The 23,498-nt window shown below is 42.3% G+C and overlaps 3 protein-coding genes across 4 annotated transcripts; 2 read left to right on the forward strand and 1 right to left on the reverse strand.

The window, feature by feature from the left end:
* Positions 1-235: 235 nt before the first annotated feature.
* On the reverse strand, positions 236-12,706 carry LOC135524306 (dynein light chain roadblock-type 2). Its single transcript, XM_064951733.1, has 4 exons — positions 12,581-12,706; positions 1,101-1,176; positions 657-824; positions 236-495 (listed from the first exon to the last, which is right to left on the reverse strand). The coding sequence occupies exons 1-4, from the start codon at positions 12,581-12,583 to the stop codon at positions 452-454; spliced, it is 291 nt and encodes a 96-aa protein (XP_064807805.1). The 5' UTR covers positions 12,584-12,706; the 3' UTR covers positions 236-451.
* Positions 12,707-12,717: 11 nt separating this feature from the next.
* LOC135524302 (26S proteasome non-ATPase regulatory subunit 7-like) lies at positions 12,718-15,785 on the forward strand. Its single transcript, XM_064951727.1, has 8 exons — positions 12,718-12,876; positions 13,361-13,452; positions 13,610-13,702; positions 13,812-13,909; positions 14,058-14,138; positions 14,279-14,370; positions 14,548-14,746; positions 15,008-15,785. Exons 1-8 carry the CDS (start codon positions 12,803-12,805, stop codon positions 15,260-15,262), a joined length of 984 nt encoding a protein of 327 aa, XP_064807799.1. The 5' UTR covers positions 12,718-12,802; the 3' UTR covers positions 15,263-15,785.
* Positions 15,786-16,316: 531 nt separating this feature from the next.
* On the forward strand, positions 16,317-23,498 carry LOC135524303 (hypoxanthine-guanine phosphoribosyltransferase-like). 2 transcript variants are annotated; one of them, XM_064951728.1, is made up of 9 exons: positions 16,323-16,751; positions 17,920-18,026; positions 19,966-20,149; positions 20,538-20,603; positions 20,779-20,796; positions 21,072-21,154; positions 21,645-21,691; positions 22,425-22,501; positions 22,664-23,498. In XM_064951728.1, exons 1-9 carry the CDS (start codon positions 16,734-16,736, stop codon positions 22,709-22,711), a joined length of 648 nt encoding a protein of 215 aa, XP_064807800.1. In that variant the 5' UTR covers positions 16,323-16,733; the 3' UTR covers positions 22,712-23,498. The 2 variants fall into 2 exon arrangements, with proteins under 2 accessions (XP_064807801.1, XP_064807800.1); XM_064951729.1 differs by lacking the exon at positions 20,538-20,603 and having other exon boundaries at positions 16,317-16,751.

Here is a 23,498-nt window from a genome sequence, read left to right on the forward strand (position 1 = left end):
AGGCCCCATGAAGCTCTTTAGAACAAACAGTTGAATGAAAATGAAACATGTCTGATGCTGCTGCTCAGTGGTTACTCTGACCAGCCACTACAGCTCTGTCTCTGACACATTGACCGTCCTCAGTTCCTCTACATTAACTATAAAGTCATTCAGATTCAGTCTCCTTACATAGACTAGATTTATATCAACATACGGGGTGGGCACGGGACATAGGAAAATAGGACATACACAATGCTCCTATTGTTATGATGTCCTTGTTTCTTCAATGTTTTATTTGTTAATGACAATGGATAAGAAGGAGAATGAATAGAATAAGGAAACATTGCAGAGTGGAAAAAGGAGAAAATGCACAAAGCAAAATATGGTCCAGTTTAACAAAACATATATTCTCAAGAGACAAAGATCAGTGTGAGAGGAGCTACTGCCTGACTCTCACAGGAACCTCCTGGGGCTATTCACTGGGGTTCTGGATGACTATCAATAGATACTCCTTGTCTGGAAAAGAGAGGAGGAGAAACTGTAAAATCCCTAAATGTGTTTCATTACATTTGAAATATTAACAATGAATCAAAAGCACAATATCAACATGTCAGATACATAGATCTTCTCGTGGATGGGCGTCCCTTGAGAACCTGAACCACCTCTGCTACACTCACCAGGTGCCACCATGATCTCATGCTTCTTGGAGCGGATACGGAGGAAGGTCAGGTCGTTCTGAGGGTCGATGTCTCGGACTGTGCTTCTGGCTTTCATAGTGAGCTGGTGCAGCAGGCCAGCATACTGCACCGTGGTGGAGTTGTCTAAGGTAGTTCTGATTGGGATACCTGAGAAAGACCAACACACAGCATCAACTTTATAATAGAGAAGTGATGAGACCATTACTTGCTACATAAATTCAAATGGTATGTCTTTGATGCCCAGGGGCTACAGATGAAAATTAGCAATCTAGCTAAATCTGGTACAATGGCATGTTGTACATGGTTCCTGACAAATAAAAGTAATCATCATGTTGTGGCTAAAGGTACAGCTCCTATAAGAAGATGTAAACATGGGATTGTAGAGAGGGAGGGATGATGTTACTTCAGTGTTGTCTTGCTTACCCTCGGCATTAACAACTATTGTTCCAATTACACCTTTGTGAGTTTGAATTCTCTTTAGTGTCTCTTCGACTTCTGCCTGTTTATGGAAGAAGATAAAGTGTCAGTACAGCAGCTTTGCCTCACTTGGGCTCCCGAGTGGCACAGTGGTCTGAGGCACTGCATCTCCGTGCAAGAGGCATCACTACAGTTCCTGGTTCGTATCCAGGCTGTATCACATCCGGCCGTGATTGGGAGTCCCATAGGGCGGCGCACAATTGGCCCAGCGTCTCCGGGGTAGGCAGTCATTGTAAATGTAAGTCGCTCTGGATAAGAGCGTCTGCTAAATGACTTAAATGTAAATGTAAATGTAAGAATTTGTTCTTAACTGACTTGCCTAGTTAAATAAATGTTAAATGTGGGGAAAAAAGTCTGACCGAGACAGCAAAGCAGCTGATTAGCTTACGTTAGTAGGAATGGCTAGCTAACAGTCAATAGCATAGCTAACATTAGCTAGCTACACTATATTTACAAAGGTATGTGGACCTAGTGGATTCAAATTAGTGGATTTGGCTATTTCAGCCACACTAGTTGCTGAAAAGTGTAAAAAAAAAATAGAGCGCACAGCCATGCAATCTCCATAGACAAACATCGGCAGTAGAACGGCATTACTGATAAGCTGTGACATTCAACGTGGCCCGTCATAGGATGCCACCTTTCCAACAAGTCAGTTCATCAAATTTATGCCATGCTAAAGCTGCCCCAGTCAACTGTAAGTGCTGTTATTGTCATGTGGAAATGTTTAAGAGCAACAACGGCTCGGCTGCAAAGTGGTAGGCCACACAAGCTCACAGAACGGGACTGCTGAAGTGCGTAAAAATCATCTGTCCTCGGTTGCAACACTCACTACCGAGTTCCAAACAGCCTCAGTGTAACGGATGTGAAACGGCTAGATTAGTTAGCGGTGCGCGCTAAATAGCGTTTCAATCAGTGACGTCACTTGCTCTGAGACCTTGAAGTAGTAGTTCCCCTTGCTCTGCAAGGGCCGCGGCTTTTGTGGAGCGATGGGTAACGATGCTTCGAGGGTGACTGTTGTTGATGTGTGCAGAGGGTCCCTGGTTTGCGCCTGGGTATGGGCGAGGGGACGGTCTAAAGTTATACTGTTACATCAGCACAAGAACTGTTTGGGAGTTTCATGAAATGGGTTTCCGTGACCAAGTCATTGCACACAAGCCTAAGATCAACATGCACACTTCCAAGCGTCGGCAGGAGTGTTGTAAAGCTTGAGGCCATTGGACTCGAACAGTGGAAACGTTTTCTCTGGAGTGATAAATCATGCTTCACCATCTGGCAGACCGACTGACAAATCTGGGTTTGGCGCAAGCCAGGAGAATGCTACCTGTCTGAATGCATAGGGCCAACTGTAAAGCTTGGTGGAGGAGGAATAATGGTCTGAGGCTGTTTTCGTGGTCCGGGCTAGGCCCCTTAGTTCCAGTGAAGGGAAAACTTAATGCTACAGCATACAATGACACTATCTACGATTCTGTTTCCAACTTTGTGGCAACAGTTTGGGGAAGGACCTCTCCTGTTTCAGCATGACAACACCTGGGTGCACAAAGCGAGGTCCATACAGAAATGGTTTGTTGAGATCAGTGTGGAAGAACTTGAGTGACCTGCACAGAGCCCTGACCACAACCCCACATAACACCTTTGGGATGAATTGGAACGCAGACTGCGAGCCAGGCCTAATTGCCCAACCTCACTAATGCTCTTGTGGCTGAATGGAAGCAAGTACCGCAGCAATGTTCCAACATCTAGTGAAAAGACTTCCCAGAAGAGTGGAGACTGATATAGCAGCAAAGGGGGGACCAACTCCATATTGATGCCCATGATTTTGGAGTGAGATGTTCGACGTGCAGGTGTCCACACTTTTGATCATGTAGTGTAGTTACTAACATTTATCTAGCAAGCTATCGTTTAAAGCGGCAATCAGCAGTTGAAGCGATAACAAAACAAATCCCAACCACTGTTTCGGTAAAAAAGCCCCCCGATGGGGCTGTAGTAATGTGACCAAATTTAAAGACAGAGCTATGGATGCAAATATTGACCATCCATGACATCAAAATTATATTTTTTTATCATTGTTCCTCTTCCTAGTATCCTGATGGCTAACGTCCAATCTCTGGAAAATAAACTCTGAACTCCGAGCAAGGCTTCAATTGCAGAGGGACATCAGGGAATGCTGCGTCTTTGTTTTTACTGAGACTTGGCTTACAGACAATACAATCAACTGTTATTCAACCAGACAGCTTCTTCATATTCCAAATGGAACGAACTGCGGCTTCTGGTAAGAGTCGGGGGGTGGTTGGGGGGGGTGTGTGTGTGTGTGTTTCCTCAAACAATTCCTGGTATACCGAAGTTGAAAACCTCTCAAGCTCCTGTTCACCTGACCTGAAGTTTCTGATGCTGAAATAACCCACTATATGCCGAGGGAATTCACATGTGTTATTATCACAGTTGTTTACATAACGCCGCAATCACACACCAATGCGGCACTCATCGAACTGTACAAGATCATTAGCCAGCAGAATCCTCTCCCCCGGGTTCCCAAGTGGCCTAAGGCACTGCATCTCAGTGCTAGAGGTGTCACTACAGACCCTGGTTCGATCCCGGGCTGTGTCACAAACGGCCATTGGCCCAGTGTCGTCCGTAAGGGGCGGGTTTGGCCGGGGTAGGCCGTCATTGTAAAATAACAATTTGTTCTTACCGAATAAAATAAAACCCTGCATCTTGTCGTGGGTGACTTTGAGAGAGAGTGAGTGAGTGAGTGAGTGAGTGAGTGAGTGAGAGACACCAACACAGAGAAGTGAGGCACTGGACAGAGGTAGACTCAATTCCGCAGGATTGTTTGGAGAATACTGATTGGAATATGTTCAAAGATTCATCCACCCAGGACTCATCCATCAACATTGAGGAATATACATTGTCAGTCGCAGGCTTCATTAGCAAATACGTTGATGACGTTGTACCCACAATAACAATCCAGCCGAAAACCCTGGATGAACGGAGATATACGTACAATGCTGAGTCAGTACCGCAGCATTCAATGTCAGCGGAACAAACCCAGATAACTTGGTGGTGTGTGACGCATGACAGGCAAGCATGTACGAACTCGGCAAATCCATTAGGGACGCAAAGAGACAATACAGACTGTTCGACAACTCCGACTTAAGTCGCATGTGAAAAGGAAAATCCCTCCCAGATGAGCTTGGCCGCGTCCTCTGAGTGTGTGCTGGCGGAAAACTTCTCTGACATATTCAACCCGTCCTGTAGGCTGTAGTCCCCACCTGCTTTAAGGAGACCACCATCGCCCCGTCACGCTCACCTCTGTCATCATGAAGTGCTTTGAGAGGCTAGTCATAGCCCACATTAAGGCCAGCATGCCAGGCACACTGGACCCACTCTAATTTGCCTACCGCTCCAACAGATCCAAGGAAGATACCATTTCCATCACTATTCACACAGCAGTAACACACACATCTGGCCAAGAGGAATATCTATGTGAGAATGCTGTTCATTAACTACAGTTCAGAATTCAACACTACTGTTCCCTCCAAGCTCGACACCAGGCTCAGAGCCCTGGCTCTGGACACCACCCTCTGCAACTGGATCTGGACTTCCTAACAGGCAGACCGCAGTATGTTAGGACCCAGTTCACTAATGACTGTGTGGCTTTGCGCAACATCAATTCCATCATCAACTTTGCTAACGACACCCCGGTTGTTTGCCTGAATCAGCCTATAGGGAGGAGGTAAATGAACTGCCATTGTCATAACCTCTCCTTCAACATCAGGAAAACAAAGGAGTTGAATGTTGACTTCAGGAAGCACAGGGAACATGCCCCGATCCCCATCAATGGGATTGTAGTAGAGAGAGTCACGAGTTTTAAGTTCCTCTGCATTCACTTTACCGAGGACTTGTCATGGACCAACACCACCACTCTTGTCAAGAGGGCACAACAGCATCTCTACTTCCTAAGGCGGCTGAAGAAATCTGGCAACGCGCCCCAGGTCCTCTTCAAATAGTACCGCTGCACCATCGAGAGCGTCCTGATCGGTTGCATCATAGCCTGGTACAGGTATTGCTCCGTCCACGACAGCAAGATCCTCCAGCGGTTGGTGAAAATGGCCCAGAACATCACCACTCATCCAGGACCTCTACTTGAAACGGTATTTGCGGAAGGCACACAGCATTATCAAGGACACCACACCCCAGCTACGAGCTGTTCTCTCCCTTACCACCAGGCATACAGTATTGGAGCATGAGGTCTGATACCAACAGCCTCAGAGACAGTTTCTATCTACATGCCATCAGACTGCTGAACACTTGAACTGGACTAATCACGTGCTCTGATTTCCCGCACCTTATCACACATCACTGCTCACATCACACACATCATTTCCCCCCTCTATCTACACACAAGACCCCATGATGACAAAGCAAAAACAGGTTTTGAAATTTGTTAATTTATAACAAATAAAACTGATTAAATTTACTTAAGTATTCAGACCCTTAACTCAGTACTTGGTTGAAGCACCTTCGGCAGCATTACAGCCTCGAGTCTTCTTGGGTATGATGCTACAAGCTTGGGATGCCTGTATTTGGGGAGTTTCTCCAATTCTTCTCTGCTGATCCTCTCAAGCTCTGTCAGGTTGGATGGGGAGCATTGCTGCACAGATATTTTCAGTTCTCTCCAGCGACGTTAGATTGGGTTCTAGTCCGGCCTCTGGCTGGGCCACTCAAGGACATTCAGAGACGTGTCCCAAACCCACTCCTGCGTTGTCTTGGCGTTGTGCTTAGGGTCATTGTCCTTTTGGAAGGTGAACCTTCACCTCAGTCTGAGTGCTCTGGAACAGTTTTTCATCAAGGACCTCTCTGTGTACTTTACTCTGTTCATCTTTCCCTCGATTGTGACTAGTCTCCCAGTCCCTGCCGTTGGAAAAACATCCCCACAGCATGCCACCATCATGCTTCACCGTAGGGATGGTGCCAGGTTTCCTCCAGACGTGACACTTGGCATTCAGGCCAAAGAGTTCAATATTGGTTTAATCAAACCAGATTATCTTGTTTCTCATGGTCTGAGAGTGTTTAGGTGCCTTTTGGCTAACTCAAGCGGGCGGTCTTGCCTTTTACTGAGTTCTGGCAACTCTACCATAAAGGCCTGATTGCTGGAATGCTGCAGAGATGGTTGTCCTTCTGGAAGGTTCTCCATCTCCACAGAGGAACTCTGCAGCTCTATCAAAGTTACCATCAGGTTCTTGGTCACTTCCCTCACCAAGGCATTCTCCCCTGATTGCTCAGTTTGGCCGGGCGGCCAGCTCTCGGAAGTCTTGGTGGTTCCAAATATCTTCCATTTTTAAGATTGATGTAGGCCATTGTGTTCTTGGGGACCTTCAATGCGGGAGAATGTTTTTTTTTGTACCCTTCCCCAGATCTGTGCCTCGACGCAATCCTGCCTCGGAGCTCTACGGACAATTCCTTTTGACCTCATGGCTTGGTTTTTGCTCTGACATCCACTGTCAACTCTGGGACCTTTTATATAGACAGGTGTTAGCCTTTCCAAATCATGTCCAATCAATTTACCATAGGTGGAATCCAAGGAAGATCAATGGAAAACAGGATGCACGCGAGGTCAAATTCGAGTCTCATTGCAAAGGGGCTGAATATTTATGTAAAGAAGGTATTTCTTACTTCATAAATTTGCAACAAAAAAAATCTAACCTGTTCGCTTTGTCATTAGGTGTATTGTGTGTAGATTGCTAAAAAAAGGCTGTAACATAACAAAATGTGGAAAAGGTCAAGGGGCCTGAATACTTTTCCACAGCACTGTACATGCAACAAAAAATAAAAATGCTATTCTACTGCCATTGTGTTTAAAAAAACAACAACTATTTCTTACTGTTGCATTCTAGCGAAGGATCCTGCAAGTAAGCATTTCGTTGGACGATGATGTTGGCCAGGTCGCAGTTGTAAATGAGAACTTGTTCTCAACTAGCCTACCTGGTTAAATAAAGGTGAAATAAATAAATAAATACAAATACCATGTGTATCTCATACAAGGAGGCTAAACAGTGTTTGTGGACATTTACTTTCTTTACAAACATTGGAGTAAAAGAAGGTTAGATCTTGTGCACTGGTGGGGTGTGTCAGTTGAACTAAGCTCATGAGGCACTTATGTCATATACTTCAAAAATCAATAGATACAATTCATTAATTTTTGTCCAAAAATTGATGTAGCAACTGCTGATTTGCCTCTTTTTTTTAAATGGGTTCATAGCCACGGAAATATAGGTGCTGAAGGTGCTGCAACACCACCTGCTAGTGTGATGGTAAAATTGAAAGAATTTGTGTAGTAATAAACTATTAAACCATTTTTCAATTGCATTATTAATATAAATTATACTGTATTTATACAGTGACTTGCGAAAGTATTCGGCCCCCTTGAACTTTGCGACCTTTTGCCACATTTCAGGCTTCAAACATAAAGATATAAAACTGTATTTTTTGTGAAGAATCAACAACAAGTGGGACACAATCATGAAGTGGAACGACATTTATTGGATATTTCAAACTTTTTTAACAAATCAAAAACTGAAAAATTGGGCGTGCAAAATTATTCAGCCCCTTAAGTTAATACTTTGTAGCGCCACCTTTTGCTGCGATTACAGCTGTAAGTCGCTTGGGGTATGTCTCTATCAGTTTTGCACATCGAGAGACTGACATTTTTTCCCATTCCTCCTTGCAAAACAGCTCGAGCTCAGTGAGGTTGGATGGAGAGCATTTGTGAACAGCAGTTTTCAGTTCTTTCCACAGATTCTCGATTGGATTCAGGTCTGGACATTGACTTGGCCATTCTAACACATGGATATGTTTATTTTTGAACCATTCCATTGTAGATTTTGCTTTATGTTTTGGATCATTGTCTTGTTGGAAGACAAATCTCCGTCCCAGTTTCAGGTCTTTTGCAGACTCCATCAGGTTTTCTTCCAGAATGGTCCTGTATTTGGCTCCATCCATCTTCCCATCAATTTTAACCATCTTCCCTGTCCCTGCTGAAGAAAAGCAGGCCCAAACCATGATGCTGCCACCACCATGTTTGACAGTGGGGATGGTGTGTTCAGAGTGATAAGCTGTGTTGCTTTTACACCAAACATAACGTTTTGCATTGTTGCCAAAAAGTTCAATTTTGGTTTCATCTGACCAGAGCACCTTCTTCCACATGTTTGGTGTGTCTCCCAGGTGGCGTGTGGCAAACTTTAAACAACACTTTTTATGGATATCTTTAAGAAATGGCTTTCTTCTTGCCACTCTTCCATAAAGGCCAGATTTGTGCAATATACGACTGATTGTTGTCCTATGGACAGAGTCTCCCACCTCAGCTGTAGATCTCTGCAGTTTATCCAGAGTGATCATGGGCCTCTTGGCTGCATCTCTGATCAGTCTTCTCCTTGTATGAGCTGAAAGTTTAGAGGGACGGCCAGGTCTTGGTAGATTTGCAGTGGTCTGATACTCCTTCCATTTCAATATTATCGCTTGCACAGTGCTCCTTGGGATGTTTAAAGCTTGGGAAATCTTTTTGTATCCAAATCCGGCTTTAAACTTCTTCACAACAGTATCTCGGACCTGCCTGGTGTGTTCCTTGTTCTTCATGATGCTCTCTGCGCTTTTAACGGACCTCTGAGACTATCACAGTGCAGGTGCATTTATACGGAGACTTGATTACACACAGGTGGATTGTATTTATCATCATTAGTCATTTAGGTCAACATTGGATCATTCAGAGATCTTCACTGAACTTCTGGAGAGAGTTTGCTGCACTGAAAGTAAAGGGGCTGAATAATTTTGCACGCCCAATTTTTCAGTTTTTGATTTGTTAAAAAAGTTTGAAATATCCAATAAATGTCGTTCCACTTCATGATTGTGTCCCACTTGTTGTTGATCCTTCACAAAAAAAATACAGTTTTATATCTTTATGTTTGAAGCCTGAAATGTGGCAAAAGGTCGCAAAGTTCAAGGGGGCCAAATACTTTCGCAAGGCACTGTATATGCACAGTCACTTTAACGATACCTACATGTACATACTACTTCAATAAGCCTGACTAACAGCTGTCTATATATAGCCTTGCTACTCTTTTTTTCAAATGTCTTTTTACTATTGTTTTATTTCTTTACTTACACACACACACACACACACACACACACACACACACACACACACACACACACACAAACAAACCTTTTTTTCTCGCACCATTGGTTAGAGCCTGTAAGTAAGCATTTCACTGTTGTATTCGGCACATGTGACAAATAAACTTTGATTTGATTGACCACAAGTTCTCAATGGGATTAAGGTCTGGGGAGGTTCCTGGCCATGGACCCAAAATATATGTTTTGTTCCCCAAGACACTTAGTTATCACTTTTGCCTTATGGCAAGGTGCTCCATCATGCTGGAAAAGGCATTGTTTAACACCAAACTGTTCCTGGATTGTTTGGGAGAAGTTGCTCTCAGAGGATGTGTTGGTACCATTCTTTATTCATGGCTGTGTTCTTAGGCAAAATTGTGAGTGAGCCCACTCCCTTGGCTGAGAAGCAACCCCACACATGAATGGTCTCAGGATGCTTTACTGTTGGCATGACACAGGACAGATGGTTGCGCTCACCTTGTCTTCTCCGGACAAGCTTTTTTCTGGATGCTCCAAACAATCGGACAGGGGATTCATCAGAGAAAATAACTTTACCCCAGTCCTCAGCAGTCCAACCTTTTGCAGTATATCAGTCTGTCCCTGATGTTTTTCCTGGAGAGAAGTGGCTTCTTTGCTGCCCTTCTTGACACCAGGCCATCCTCCAAAAGCCTTCGCCTCTCTGTGCGTGCAGATGCACTCACACCTGCCTGCTGCCATTCCTGAGCAAGCTCTGTACTGGTGGTGCCCCGATCCCGCAGCTGAATCAACCTTAGGAGACATCCTGGAGCTTGCTGGACTTTCTTGGGCACCCTGAAGCCTTCTTCACAACAGTTGAACCGCTCTCCTTGAAGTTCTTGATGATCCTATAAATGGTTGATTTGGGTGCAATCTTACTCGCAGCAATATCCTTGCCTGTGAAGTCCTTTTTGTGCAAAGCAATGATGACGGCATGTGTTTCCTTGCAGGTAACCATGTTTGACAGAGGAAGAACAATGATTCCAAGCACCACCCTCCTTTTGAAGCTTCCTGTCTGTTATTCAAACTCAATCAGCATGACAGAGTGATATCCAGCCTTGTCCTCATCAACACTCACATCTGTATTAATGAGAGAATCACTGACATGATGTCAGCTGGTCCTTTTGTGGTAGGGCTGAAATGCAGTGGAAATGTTTTTTGGGGGGATTCAGTTCATTTGCATGGCAAAGAGGGATTTTGCAATTAATTGGAATTCATCTGATCACTGTTCATAACATTCTGGAGTATATGCAAATTGCCATCATACAAACTGAGGCAGTAGACTTTGAAAATTAATGTGTCATTCTCAACTTTTGGCCACGACTTTTGGCCATGAAAGATTTTTCAAATACTGGGAGGAACTATCATTCACAATGGATTAAAAAAGGTAGAGGAAAAAATGACTGAAGTTCACCTTTATTAATGGTGATAAGACAACCAGAAATCCCCAAATTGGCACTTTCCTACATTTGTGTGCAGCAGGCCAGTTAGCCTATGCTTGCTCAGGTGTAGAAGTAGGACAGAGAAACCACACATGCTCATTTGGAACGCTCAAAAGAATATACAATGAAAAAATTGATGGTATGAAATAAAGCAAAACAAGTTCGTCACAAGTGTAACAGGTTGTGCACTCTGCAAACACTTTCCACTCAGAGAATGAGAACAGTAAATGACTATAGGCCTAATTAATACATGCATAAACAAATGTGTGTAACCAAATGGGGACTAATGGTAAATGTACTATTGGTGACATATGTAATGGGGAATTGACAAAAATAAAGGGCAAACCAGACAAAACAATGAATTTGAAAGAATTTGTGGGAGACAGCTCAGCGCGTTCTGTAGGGCGTTCACTCACTGCTGTACAATGTAGAGAAAAACAGGGCAAATTCAAGAGGTTGCTGCAAAATTAATGTCAACTTAGTTCTCTTTGCCCCATGTCATTATAAATTACATAATTGTTATCTACAATATTATAACCTTAATGTACTTGGCAGTGTTGATGAAATAAGAATGTTAATTTGCTAGTTTAGACTGCACTGCACTTGGTTGTATCGCTTCTATATTTGGCATTGTGAGGTGGTACCGTTTAGGAGGTTTCCGCTCGTTGGACCAAACAAAATCAACTTGATACCTTCGTAATTTCCACCTCCAGATCCTTGGGTTTCATTGCCTATACTGGTAATCAATCTACACGGATAGACATTTCTATGACGATTATAAAGGGAAAGACTCAAAATACACCAAACAGGAACAGATTGTCTTCGGGGAGGATGGATACTGAAATTCAGTCTCTTAGCTTTGTAAATAAATATATTTAGTACCCATTTAGTTTTGTATTCAACTGATTTAATTTAGAAAAAGCCCATGTTTTTACTCAAACCTGTGATGACATTCCATTCACATGCTAAATTCTCAGTAAATCGTCTAACATTTTAACCATATGGGGTTGGGGTTTGGACTATTGTTTTTCTGATGGAATTCTCTATTGGATGGATAAAACATTTGTATAAACCTTTTAATCAATCATTCTATGGGTGAACGTCATACATTCTGGAGAGCTGAGAGCATTCTGGAGAGAGACATGCCAATATATTCGCCACACACCCCTCCCCTTGTCTAAACATAAAAAATAAAGGTGAAACTTAAGAACAAATTCTTATTTACAATGTCAGCCTACCCCAGCCAAACCCAGACAACGCTGGGCCAATTGTGCACCTCCCTATGGGACTCGCAATCAAGGCCAGATGTGATAAAGCCTGGACTTGAACCTGGGACTGTAGTGACACCTCTTGCACTGAGATGCCTTAGACCACTGCGCCACTCGGGAGCCCAAGATACATTATCTTCACACACATTTTAGATGCATTGGTTTTCACTGACAGCCACATCTCAATAATCAGCTAGGCCTATTGCCATGCCCTCTGCCCAAATTGAAGTCTTCACAACTAGGCAAATAGACCTACATGCTTGTGATTTTAAAACAAGCCACAGCTTTAAAATAAGCTAATGATCCTCTGTGGCTAAGTCACACTCTCTGGTGACATATTTTCTATGATTGTATTTACTTCCTCAGCACTACTCAAAACATCTTCATGCTGCCATGAATGGATTGGCAATGACATCAGTCATCACTATTTGTTGTTCGGCCTGCCTGCACGAAACACACCCTTTACAGAACTATTATTGAACTAGCTAACTACATGAAACAAAACCTTTCATGTTAATGAAATAATTATTTTTACCATATTTGCAGGTGCTGACTAACGTTAGCTGTCAAATCAATGTTGTTGTAGTCCAGCAAACAGCTTCCAAAGATATTCCTTCGACACTACCGTCGCGTTCTATTCAGTGGTTATGTTGCTACGTAGAAACGGAAGTAGCTAGTCATTCGATAGGAAGTAGTTACCTAGCTAGACAGCTAGCATCACAGAATTTGATTGCATCCTCAAACACTTCACATTAAAATGCCGGACTTAGCGGTAGAAAATGTGGTTGTCCATCCACTGGTGTTGCTCAGCGTGGTGGATCATTTTAATAGGTATGTAATTTAATAATATGTTTCCAAATCCTATCAATTCGTTACCTCTTTACTAACTTGCCACCTTTTGTACTAGATGATGTTGCAGCCAGGCCTAGCTAGGCTAGCTGGCCAGCTAACCCTGCTGAGTCAGAAACTCATATGAAGCTGTGTATTTGTTAGCCATGACAGTAGCATAGCTAACTAGTGAATTTTGGCTAGTCAATTGTATTTACAGGCCACGCACTACCTGTTAGTATCAGCAAATAACAACTGATTTCTAAATAATGGAATAGCAAGTAACAACTGATTTCTAAATAATGGAATAATTGAAAAAACATTCAGTCAGTTTCGTAGAGCACAACGTCATTATGTATCAGGGTAGCTAACTTAGCTAGTGCCGGGGTAAAAGTAGTTATTTTGACTTTAGTCTTAGAGGAAATGTTTGATTTCCTCCAAGACATCCTATGGTATTGATTGTGTAAATGTTATGATGTTTTTACAGAATAGGGAAAGTAGGCAACCAGAAGCGAGTAGTGGGTGTTCTCCTCGGCTCTTGGCATAAGAAAGTCCTTGATGTGTCCAACAGCTTTGCAGGTGAGTTCTTCTCCTTTAATCTTGTAACGTTACCAAAATAACCTGTTATGTCATGTGGCTAGTTTATAACATTTGTGACGGCAGTGTAATTATGATGACAAAATGTTTAGCTACACAAGTCTGTAGTTGGAGGCAATATTGATTGGATTTTCTCCAGTGCCATTTGATGAGGATGACAAGGATGATTCAGTGTGGTTCCTGGATCATGATTACTTGGAGAATATGTACAGCATGTTCAAGAAAGTCAATGGTGAGAACACACTATACATTGGTACATTTTTAACTATATAAATTCAGTCTCATCGACTTTTACAGTCATCCTATAAGATTCTCAAACCTTTCCCTTCTCTTCTTTCCAGCCAGAGAGAGGATAGTGGGTTGGTATCACACAGGTCCTAAACTACATAAGAATGACATTGCCATCAATGAACTCATCAAGCAATACTGCACCAATTCCGTAAGTGCTTTCAACCCTGTAAATATTCCACATGAATAAATACCAGTAAGACATATGTTCCATCTCCTGTTGAAATTATTAAATTGTATTGATAATGCAGCCGAGAATTTAACAATGACTGTTTTGTATGGGACTTTCTCCCTCTCAGGTATTAGTGATAATTGATGTAAAGCCTAAGGACCTGGGCCTGCCAACAGAAGCCTACTTTTCTGTGGAGGAAATACATGATGTAAGTGGAGCATAGACTTGTATGAGCCTAAATGACAAAATCAGTCAAACCCTGGACCAGCCAACCCCGAGGTCTCTGGGCTGATTTTTGGACTAGGCATACAAGTGATCACACAAGTTCTTGTTACTTTACTTTTCCAGGACGGCACTCCGACCTCCAAGACGTTTGAACATGTGACCAGTGAGATCGGAGCAGAGGAAGCAGAGGAGGTGGGCGTGGAGCACTTGCTCAGGTACACATGATCTTTTAACTGGACCACACACACACACGTTCCACATACCCATCTGTCTTTCTCTTTTACTCACACGTACAATAAAGCATTTCAGGGGGTCTTCTGACTTCCAGTTTAACGCCACACTGAATTCGACACCCTTTTCTATTCTCCTTTGATATATTCTCGTGTCCACAGAGACATCAAGGACACAACAGTGGGTACTCTGTCTCAGCGGATCACCAACCAGGTACATGGCCTGAAGGGACTCAACTCCAAGCTGCTGGACATCAGGTCTTACCTGGAGAGAGTGGCTGCAGACAAGCTTCCCATCAACCACCCAATCGTTTACCATTTACAGGACGTCTTCAACCTGCTTCCCGATGTCAACCTACTGGTATGATGGGGCGTGTGTGGGAGCAAGGGGGATAGGGGCAGGCATGGTAATCGATTACCATTCATTCTTATTTTCTGGGGAAAGAGTGCACATTGATACATTTTCATTCTCAATTAAAATACATTCAGGTTTGTAGGACCTACTAATTCATTACATTGAACAGGTAGCCTGGCATTTTCCACCAGATTCCATGTTGTGCTGATCAAATCCCCTGGTTAATCATAATTCACAATGCCCTAATCCTGCCACTTCTTCCTGCAGGAGTTCACTAAGGCCTTCTACCTAAAGACCAATGACCAGATGCTGGTGGTTTACCTGGCTTCCCTTATCCGCTCAGTGGTGGCTCTCCACAACCTCATCAACAACAAGATCTCCAACCGTGACGCAGAGCGGAAGGAGGGACAGGAGAAAGAAGAGGGCAAGAAGGAGAAGAAAGAGGACAAGGAGAAGAAGGACGAGAAAGAGAAGGAGAAGGGTGACTCCTCATCCAAGAAAGATGAGAAGAAGAAAAAATAAGTGCACACTATTTTGGTGTGTCTTTCAACCACCCTATTCCCCTGGATAGTGCACCACTTTTGGCCTGAGCTACATATCTGTGTATAAGGTCTAGCTAAAAGTAGTGCTCTGTATGGTGTCATTTGAGACTTTGTCATAACTGGCATAATAACTATAGTGCTGAGGGTGAGAGGATGGCTATGTGTATTGGATGTTCTCTACAAGGAGAATGATTGTTCTGCACTGTCTGGGCTGCGTTCAGTAGGGCACAACGTTAAGGAATGCTCAGATAGAAATGCATATTGTAGAACCGACATGCCTCTCTGATGTGAGCAATCACATCCTCTCTATTCTGTTATTTGTATCGGTAACGTTCAGTAAATTCCCCCCTCCTGAATGCGACCCTGGTGGTGTCTCGTATGTACATACATACAGAGACACACAATTGCCTGGGAGCTCTTATCTTTCGTATGGTGAAAAGGAACATTACATTTCTGTATCACTCATTAAAGTGGGCTCCTATTAAATAATTTTATGTTTCCAATTGGCAAATGTATTTTTTTTTTGTCCCTTGGATGTGTTTTGTACTGTATAATATGTAACGTCATAGAAACACAGGGAGGAGAATTGTGATGATAAGCTGTCTCCCCTGCAGTCTTGCCAGGCATTTGTGTGGAAGACATAGGGCTTGTTTTACATTGCAGCTGACAGTGCAGGCAACCTTGCATCATAAATAACTATTATTTGTCACTCAAAGTTTACCGATATACATTATGGTTTTGATTCTAACACGGCCATACATTCAAGGCTGGTGATAGATTCACAATAGGCAGTCCATCTAACAAAACACAGGCTATACCAAGTGAAAAGAGTGGTTTGAAGTTTATTTTCCCATTAGGATTAATTGTAGATGAACTATTGATAGAACCTATACTGGGTTAATTGAGGACAAGCTTTCAGACAATGAATAGTAATGGAAGCTGTATACAGATCATCATTGCGCAGCATGTCACTGACAGCAAGAATCCCAAATGTATGATAATCCTTCATGGTGCAGCTATAGGCATAGATTTGGATGTGTTCATTTATATTGTAACATACGATATAACGGACGGTGTTTTATGACAGAAAAATGCACTAGGCTACAATTATTTTCAGCCAATTCGACTAATTCGTACCAGCAATGAATACGGCGGTATTCTACAATGTACTGCAGCCAGTGCATTAAACGCAGGTTGCGTCCGGTAAATCAGATTATTGGACGGTAAAAGCCTGGCTATGGTAAAATGGATTGTGACGTGATGGTTTAAAATCCCGGGGGAGGGAGAGCATCGCATGTCCTCGCCCACGGTAAAGTAGGTAGTCGGCTGACAGGGCACATACGACAGACGCACCACACATTACACTAAATAACATTCTTTCTTCACTATGTATACAGGCATGGCTCCTCAAATATCACCCTAGTGAGGCGTGAACCAGCACGAGCGGTAACATGACCACCTATCACCAGGTAAAGTGTACCCTATGTTCTATTTGCAATGTCAGTCAGACAGATTCCTCGTCTTGTCTCGACAGAATGATAATCTGCAGAATGGACGTTTCTGATTTATGTGTCTGTGGTTTCATAACATCAGGATCGCGGGACAGGACCGGTGTGAATACATATCTGACATTTGTTAGCTACCTTGTCAATTGACACAATTTCACAATTCACGCAGCCTGTCAGGCCTAATATGAAGTCCTGAAAGCGGATCGCACCCTCTATCTCGCTCACCCAGAAACAGGTGGTTGAAAGCAAGCTTAAACGTTGCAAGGATGACGTGTGTGTGCGTATGTGCTTCAGTGTCAAATTTATCTTTAGATGGTTCTTCATATGTATTTGATATGATTTTTTTTTAAATGTTATTTTAAGTGAAACAAATTGAAAACTAGGAAGTTCTGCATAAACCCATTTCAAATTGGCTGTTTAAGGTTCTAGCTGCAATCCAATTACAAGCCTGAACAAATAGTCGGACCAATCAGAAAATGTCTTTGCCATGTCTCTCTAAGAATGGCGGAGTTTGTTTTTCTTGGCCGGGTACCTCAGGTGGGTGGAGACTTCTCTTTGGACGGATGGAAAGGTTTAAAATGACCGGGCCATGCAACATGAATTTGACCTGTGTTGTAGACTTGTCTAGCCAGCAATAATGGCACCCAAACAAACCACAACAATGTCAGAAATCTGAAAGTATATGTTGCCACATCGTTCAGTGTTGCTAGTAATTCGTCGGATGATCATAATATATGTTTTAATGTATTTGATGTGTTCTGACTATCGTGGTCAAATAGTTATTCTGACATTTTTATCTATTTAAAAAGCCACAGTTTTCTTTACTGAATGTCTAATCCAGAAGTGTCAGAACCTTATTACTAAATCCTGATTGACATTTCAGAACTATAAGGTTCTATCTGTGATTGCAACCCCCTAAAAAAATGGATTTACAAATGTCTCAGGATTTCAATACTCTGCAATTTAGGTACCTTTAAGGCGAGGCCTTTATGAAAGAAGAATTCACTACAAACCAGTTCCGGCATCTGGGATGTGAGAACTTTGATGCTCAATATCTCAGAACTATGTTTTGCACAGATAGAACCCAAGGTCACGATTTCCTAAATGTTTTATCGCTTTGCTCCGTCAGATACCAGATGATGAGAAGGGGTATGAGTTGGACCTCTTCTGTGTCCCCAAACACTATGAGGAGGATTTAGACCGGGTCATCATCCCTCATGGCCTGATCATGGACAGGTAAGTCAAACCATCACTCTTGGAACCTGGGTAGGCTACTGTACTGTTGCATCATCGTCAAATCCCAGTGCACAATGCTGCGTCAAGGTTATTCTAGTAAACAAAAAAATGAAACAAAAGCTAATCATGAAAAAACAATTGAGTAAACTGCCTAATAATTTTATTTCAATCTGTTTGAAAAACTATACTACAACTTTGACTCTAAAAGGAGCTAAAATAAAAAAACAAATTGTGTTCAGTTTTAGGTTTTTCTCTTCTAATCTTTGGGCAAAAATCTAATGGGATTTTCAAGATTTCTTTCCTCTAATAGGGTTTTCCAACTTCTGAATCTGGCAGGTAAATGCTGCCGGGAGATGGCGACGTTTCAAATAGGCCAAGCTAGTTTTTTAGGTTGTGCATCACTAGCCATCTGGTCTCGCTGAACAGATTGGTTGCCTTCCACAATGTTCCATCGAACAAGTCTGTACAAGTACCTGCGTCAGTTGGGATAGAGCGGAGGAGTCGGAACAGGGAAGCCTGTCACATCCGGTGACGTCACCACCTTGTCTGCTTGTTGCATAAACAACCCCGCTGGACACAAAGTAATAACTAGCTAGCGAGATGGAGAATGCGGAGGTTATTTTAATGAGTGCATTTTGAAAGTGGCTAGTTTGCATCATCTACCTCCAAGCCAGGTTATGTCTGGCTACAGGCTACAGAAACTCATATTTGTTGAGAGATTTGTCTGAGGCCCCTCCCCGGGAACATTTTTTTTCCGAAATGTCCAAGAGAATCTGACATCTTCCCCAGACCAAGTGCTGTTTCTCGAAGTCTGGGATTTTCGAGACTACTAGCTATCACCAAAGATGATCTATTATATTGACAAGCTAGTTGAGTGATTGCTCTAACAATGTAAATACAGGTCCACAAAGATGGAATGCAGGCGGGAGGAGGAAAGATCAGGTGGGATCATTCTAGCCGATGAGCGGGCAGATACTTGTGTGAACAACAGGCACAACTCCAATAGTCTAATTTTCAAAGTTGCGGAAATGCCACGTGTCCCCTTATCAGTGCATTCGTAAAAACCTAACCATTACGAAACTTCTATTCGATCATCAAATAAGCATAACATAGCTAATTACTAATACCATTTTTTTGTTGGCCAAACTCGACACTCTCATTGACCTCCATACATCAATTGCCCACTTCTACTAGTTAATGCTAATTTTCACGCAGACAGATTTAGGGTTGGCGTCGACCCTCTCGCTTCGCCTTTTTCCTCTCTGTTGTCACTAGCTAACAGAATTACAACCTACAACACATAAATAGCTCCTAGCCTCCCACACATAAGAGGCTACTTTCCGTCCCCAACACTAACACTAAAACTTAAACTAAATAATATAAAAATGAAATGTTTTTATCTAAAATTTAAAAAAACAACAACTAGTAAATCAAGTTGGGACACTAACAAACTGAATTTCAAAGAAAGAAAAAGAAAAAAAAGAACCCCCCCCCCCATTCTGTGCCTTCTTTGTTTTTTAAAAATTGACCCACGGTTGCAAAGGTATATTGTGTGAAACTGCTCACCAACATATTTGTTCGACAAAGGCATTCAGGCCAGCAGTGATGTAACTAACAGCCACCATCAATTTGCATTGCAGACATTACGAATGAGACCTGGGCAATCGGACTAACCGGTTGTAGAATGCCATGTTAAACCGTGTTCTGAATACTGTAGGACTCCAAACAGAACATTTGGTTTGACCTAGGAAGCAACTTTTCATCAGGTGTCCACCTGGTCAGACTAACCACAAACCATTATTGTTTTGACTGACTAGATCATAAACCAACTGAGGATTGACGAGCCTTCACAATAGCACGTGACCTGTAATTTCTGTATCTTCCCCTCTCCTTCTCTAACTCCATGCCTTTTCTCTCTGTCCCCTCTGCCCCTCTCTAGGACTGAGCGCCTGGCTCGTGATATAGTCCGGGACATGGGGGGACACCATATAGTAGCACTGTGTGTTCTCAAAGGAGGTTATAAATTCTTTTCTGACCTGCTGGACTACATCAAGGCCCTAAATCAGAACTGCGATAAGTCTGTCCCGTTGACTGTGGATTTCATTAGACTAAAGAGCTATTGCGTGAGTGAACCATTCCACATTTATCTTCCTCCTTCAATAGCTTCCAAATCAGTTAAATACAGTCGATGGCAATCTTTATGTACAGTAAATGCTGGGTTACATGCTTATTCTGGGTATTGTTGCTGGAGAATTATGTTGTCTAGCCTGTTCTTAGATCAGTTTGTGCGTTTAGCCAACTCCTTTGTTATCTGTTCTCATGCCAACAAACACGACAATGGTTGGCTAAAGCACAATCGGATCTGCACAACTCGGATCTGCTATTGGTGCATGAGCAGATAACACTGTTCTGAGGTATAATTAGATCACCACTAGATCACCTTATGACAGATTTAGACCATCACCCTCATCCTGGGTGAGGTGTAGTTTTACTGGTGTGTATTGTCCCCAGAATGACCAGTCTACAAACAGTGTCAAAGTTATTGGAGGGGATGAGCTCTCTACTCTAACGGGGAAGGTGAGATTTGATTGCTTGCCATAACCACTGATCAAATATCTTACATCTTAGGGGTGAAATTGTAACCCTTTTACAGGCTCTGTATTTAAAAAAAAATAATTCAAATGTTCTGATTATGTACATATTCATCAACAGTATATTTGTGTATTGAATTGTTTCCTCATTCCCTTTGCAGAATGTTTTGATAGTTGAGGTAAGACAATTTCCCTCTGTCTTTCTAGCACTTCATCTGAATATTACATCTCTCTAAATGTTAAAACTGCTGTAAATAAATGTGGAGCATGCTAGCTCTCACATCAACCGTAGCAATATGACCAGGGCACAAATCACATTCACTCTTGAGTGTACCATCGCTATGGCTGTCCACATAAATATGTTATTGCTTGCCTTGAATTGTTGTAGGCCTGCTTTGCACACCTTGAATTGAAACCCCTTATCCAACGGTATCTGTCCTGCTGATTGGTTTAGGACATTGTGGAGACTGGGAGGACTATGGAGACACTGCTATCACTGCTGAGTGAATGCAATCCAAAGATGGTCAAAGTGGTCAGGTGAGAACCATTGTATACAGTACTCTCTTTCCTCCCATATCATGCCTACTGAACATTCTCTACAAGTACTGTGTTGCCCTGATTTAGACAGAAGTGTTGCAGCTCAGAATGTCAGTCACTTTTCCAATCCAGACAGCACTGTGAATGACGGCACTCTCTGTCTACCCTAATGCTCTCTCTTCCCCTTAAGCACTGATTTAGAGATGTTATGTGACTGGAACAGCTTAAGAGTTCATCTATGCACTGTTAACTGATGTGTGGCAGGACGGGATAACCCTCTGCTATCGAAGGGACTATTTGACTCTAGTTTAGGTTGTAAATGGTAATGTTCTTGAGTGCATTGTGGTACAGTATATTATTGAGAGGCCATTGAGTGGATTGTATTTTTTTGCTGTGTAGACCATGTCATTGAGAAAATCCCATGCAATTAAGAGCATGGTTTGCCTAGATATCCTATTAATTTCTCTGGTTGTATGCTTTGTCATTTCAGCCTTCTAGTTAAGAGAACACCAAGGAGTTCAGGATACAGACCAGACTGTGAGTTTTGCTGTGTGTGTGTGTTGGGGCAAGGGGATACCTAGTCAGTTGTACAAGTGAATGCATTCAACCAAAATGTCTTCCGCATTTAACCCAAGCCCTCTGAATCAGAGAGATGCAGGGGGCTGCCTTAATCAATGTCCACGGGGCAGTTGTTGGGGGTTGTGTGTGTGTGTGTGTGCCCACTGATGTATTAGAAAGAGCCTCAGCCTTAGGCAGGATGACCACACATAATGTAGTTATATTTTCCACATGAGATTAATATGCTTATCTGAAAATCTACTTTAAATGTGTAATTGAACATGGTACTCTAGCACTAGGATGCTACACACACGGTTAGAGATTATGCAATGCGTTTAAGTCGGACTTGGCTAAGCTTTTAAAGATGGTGCTGCAGGAAAAGCTGTTTACCTTAGACTTGCTCTATGTCCCTGGCAGCTAAAGGGTCAACCCCAGTCACAGACAACAGGAGTCAGCCAACTAGCCTCCAGAGAGAGGAAAGAGCAACATACTTTATGTATGTTGTTATGTAATACTAATGCATATAGCTGTAAAGGAGAAATGTACACTAAAACACATCCCATAAAGTCATGACACGGATTTCTTGATATTCAGCATGCCAGGAACTAGAGACTCATATCAATATGTTAATGTGTTACACATAGCTTTTTTTGCATGTATTTGTAGAGTGATTTCTGTCTGTTTTGTGTTTCCGTCTCTCTGTATTTCCCAGACATGGGGTTTGAGGTGCCTGATTGGTTCCTGGTGGGATATGCCCTGGACTACAACGAGTACTTCAGAGATCTCGGTGTAAGTTGTCTGGGTTAGACATGATCCTGATATTTGGTCATATTCTCTATCCAAGATTCAGACCTAAATATAAGATCTGTTAAATCAAGTCTGTCATTGGTGTATTCTTTCACACGCGCGTGCACACACACACTTGTTACCATGTGTTTTTGCTCTGTGTAGCACATCTGTATACTGAACGAGAAAGCAAAGGTGAAGTACAAAGTGTGAGTTGAAGAGGAGGCAATGGACAGATGGATGAACCACTTCGGATGAAACACTAGGAAAATTGAGATTTTTGGGGTTCTGAACCAAATGTTTTTTTTAATTGTTTTTTTACTCATGGATCCTACTTACATACTTAATAGAGCGCCACGGTGGTGTCATAATACCTATATAATCTAGAGGCCAATCAGATAAATGGTTCCCATTGGTTTTCCACCATTTTTCCCATAGGGAATTTTAGAAACAATTAAAATAAGGGCTGTGTTTCGTGTAGGCTCACCCTGGCGTGATGTTTAGATACCGTTTGGAGACACTTTTTTGTTTGACCGCTGGATGTAATGGGTATTATGACTCATACATTGGTACTCTATGTGAACACATGGATTGTGAATTCACTTTGTAACATGCTCTTTGAGAACATTTTTATTTCTTATTTTCAAAATGATTGTTGCCCTGGAAGGAGTGGGATGAGTAATGTGTTTTTAAGTAGAGGAGGACTCGTGTAAAGATGGTTATGGGAGATATTACACAATTATAATTTCAATGTATTTTCTATATTATCTTGGGGCCTTGAAGGCCTCTTAGTCTGATTTACGTTAGTAATAGTGAACAGTGGCGACCTGTCATTCAGGGTAGGTGTGGCAGAGCCCCACCTGTTTTGAGCCCCACATTTTTAGGGGGGATTGCCTGTTTTGCATGTTATTTTGTCATTGATACGTGTCACATCAGTTTGTAAACAATGGAAAAAAAATAGTAAATCAAATCATTGAGTTAATAAAACCTCATACAAACA

Source organism: Oncorhynchus masou, chromosome 31, assembly GCF_036934945.1.
Source record: "Oncorhynchus masou masou isolate Uvic2021 chromosome 31, UVic_Omas_1.1, whole genome shotgun sequence".
NCBI lineage: Eukaryota > Metazoa > Chordata > Actinopteri > Salmoniformes > Salmonidae > Oncorhynchus > Oncorhynchus masou.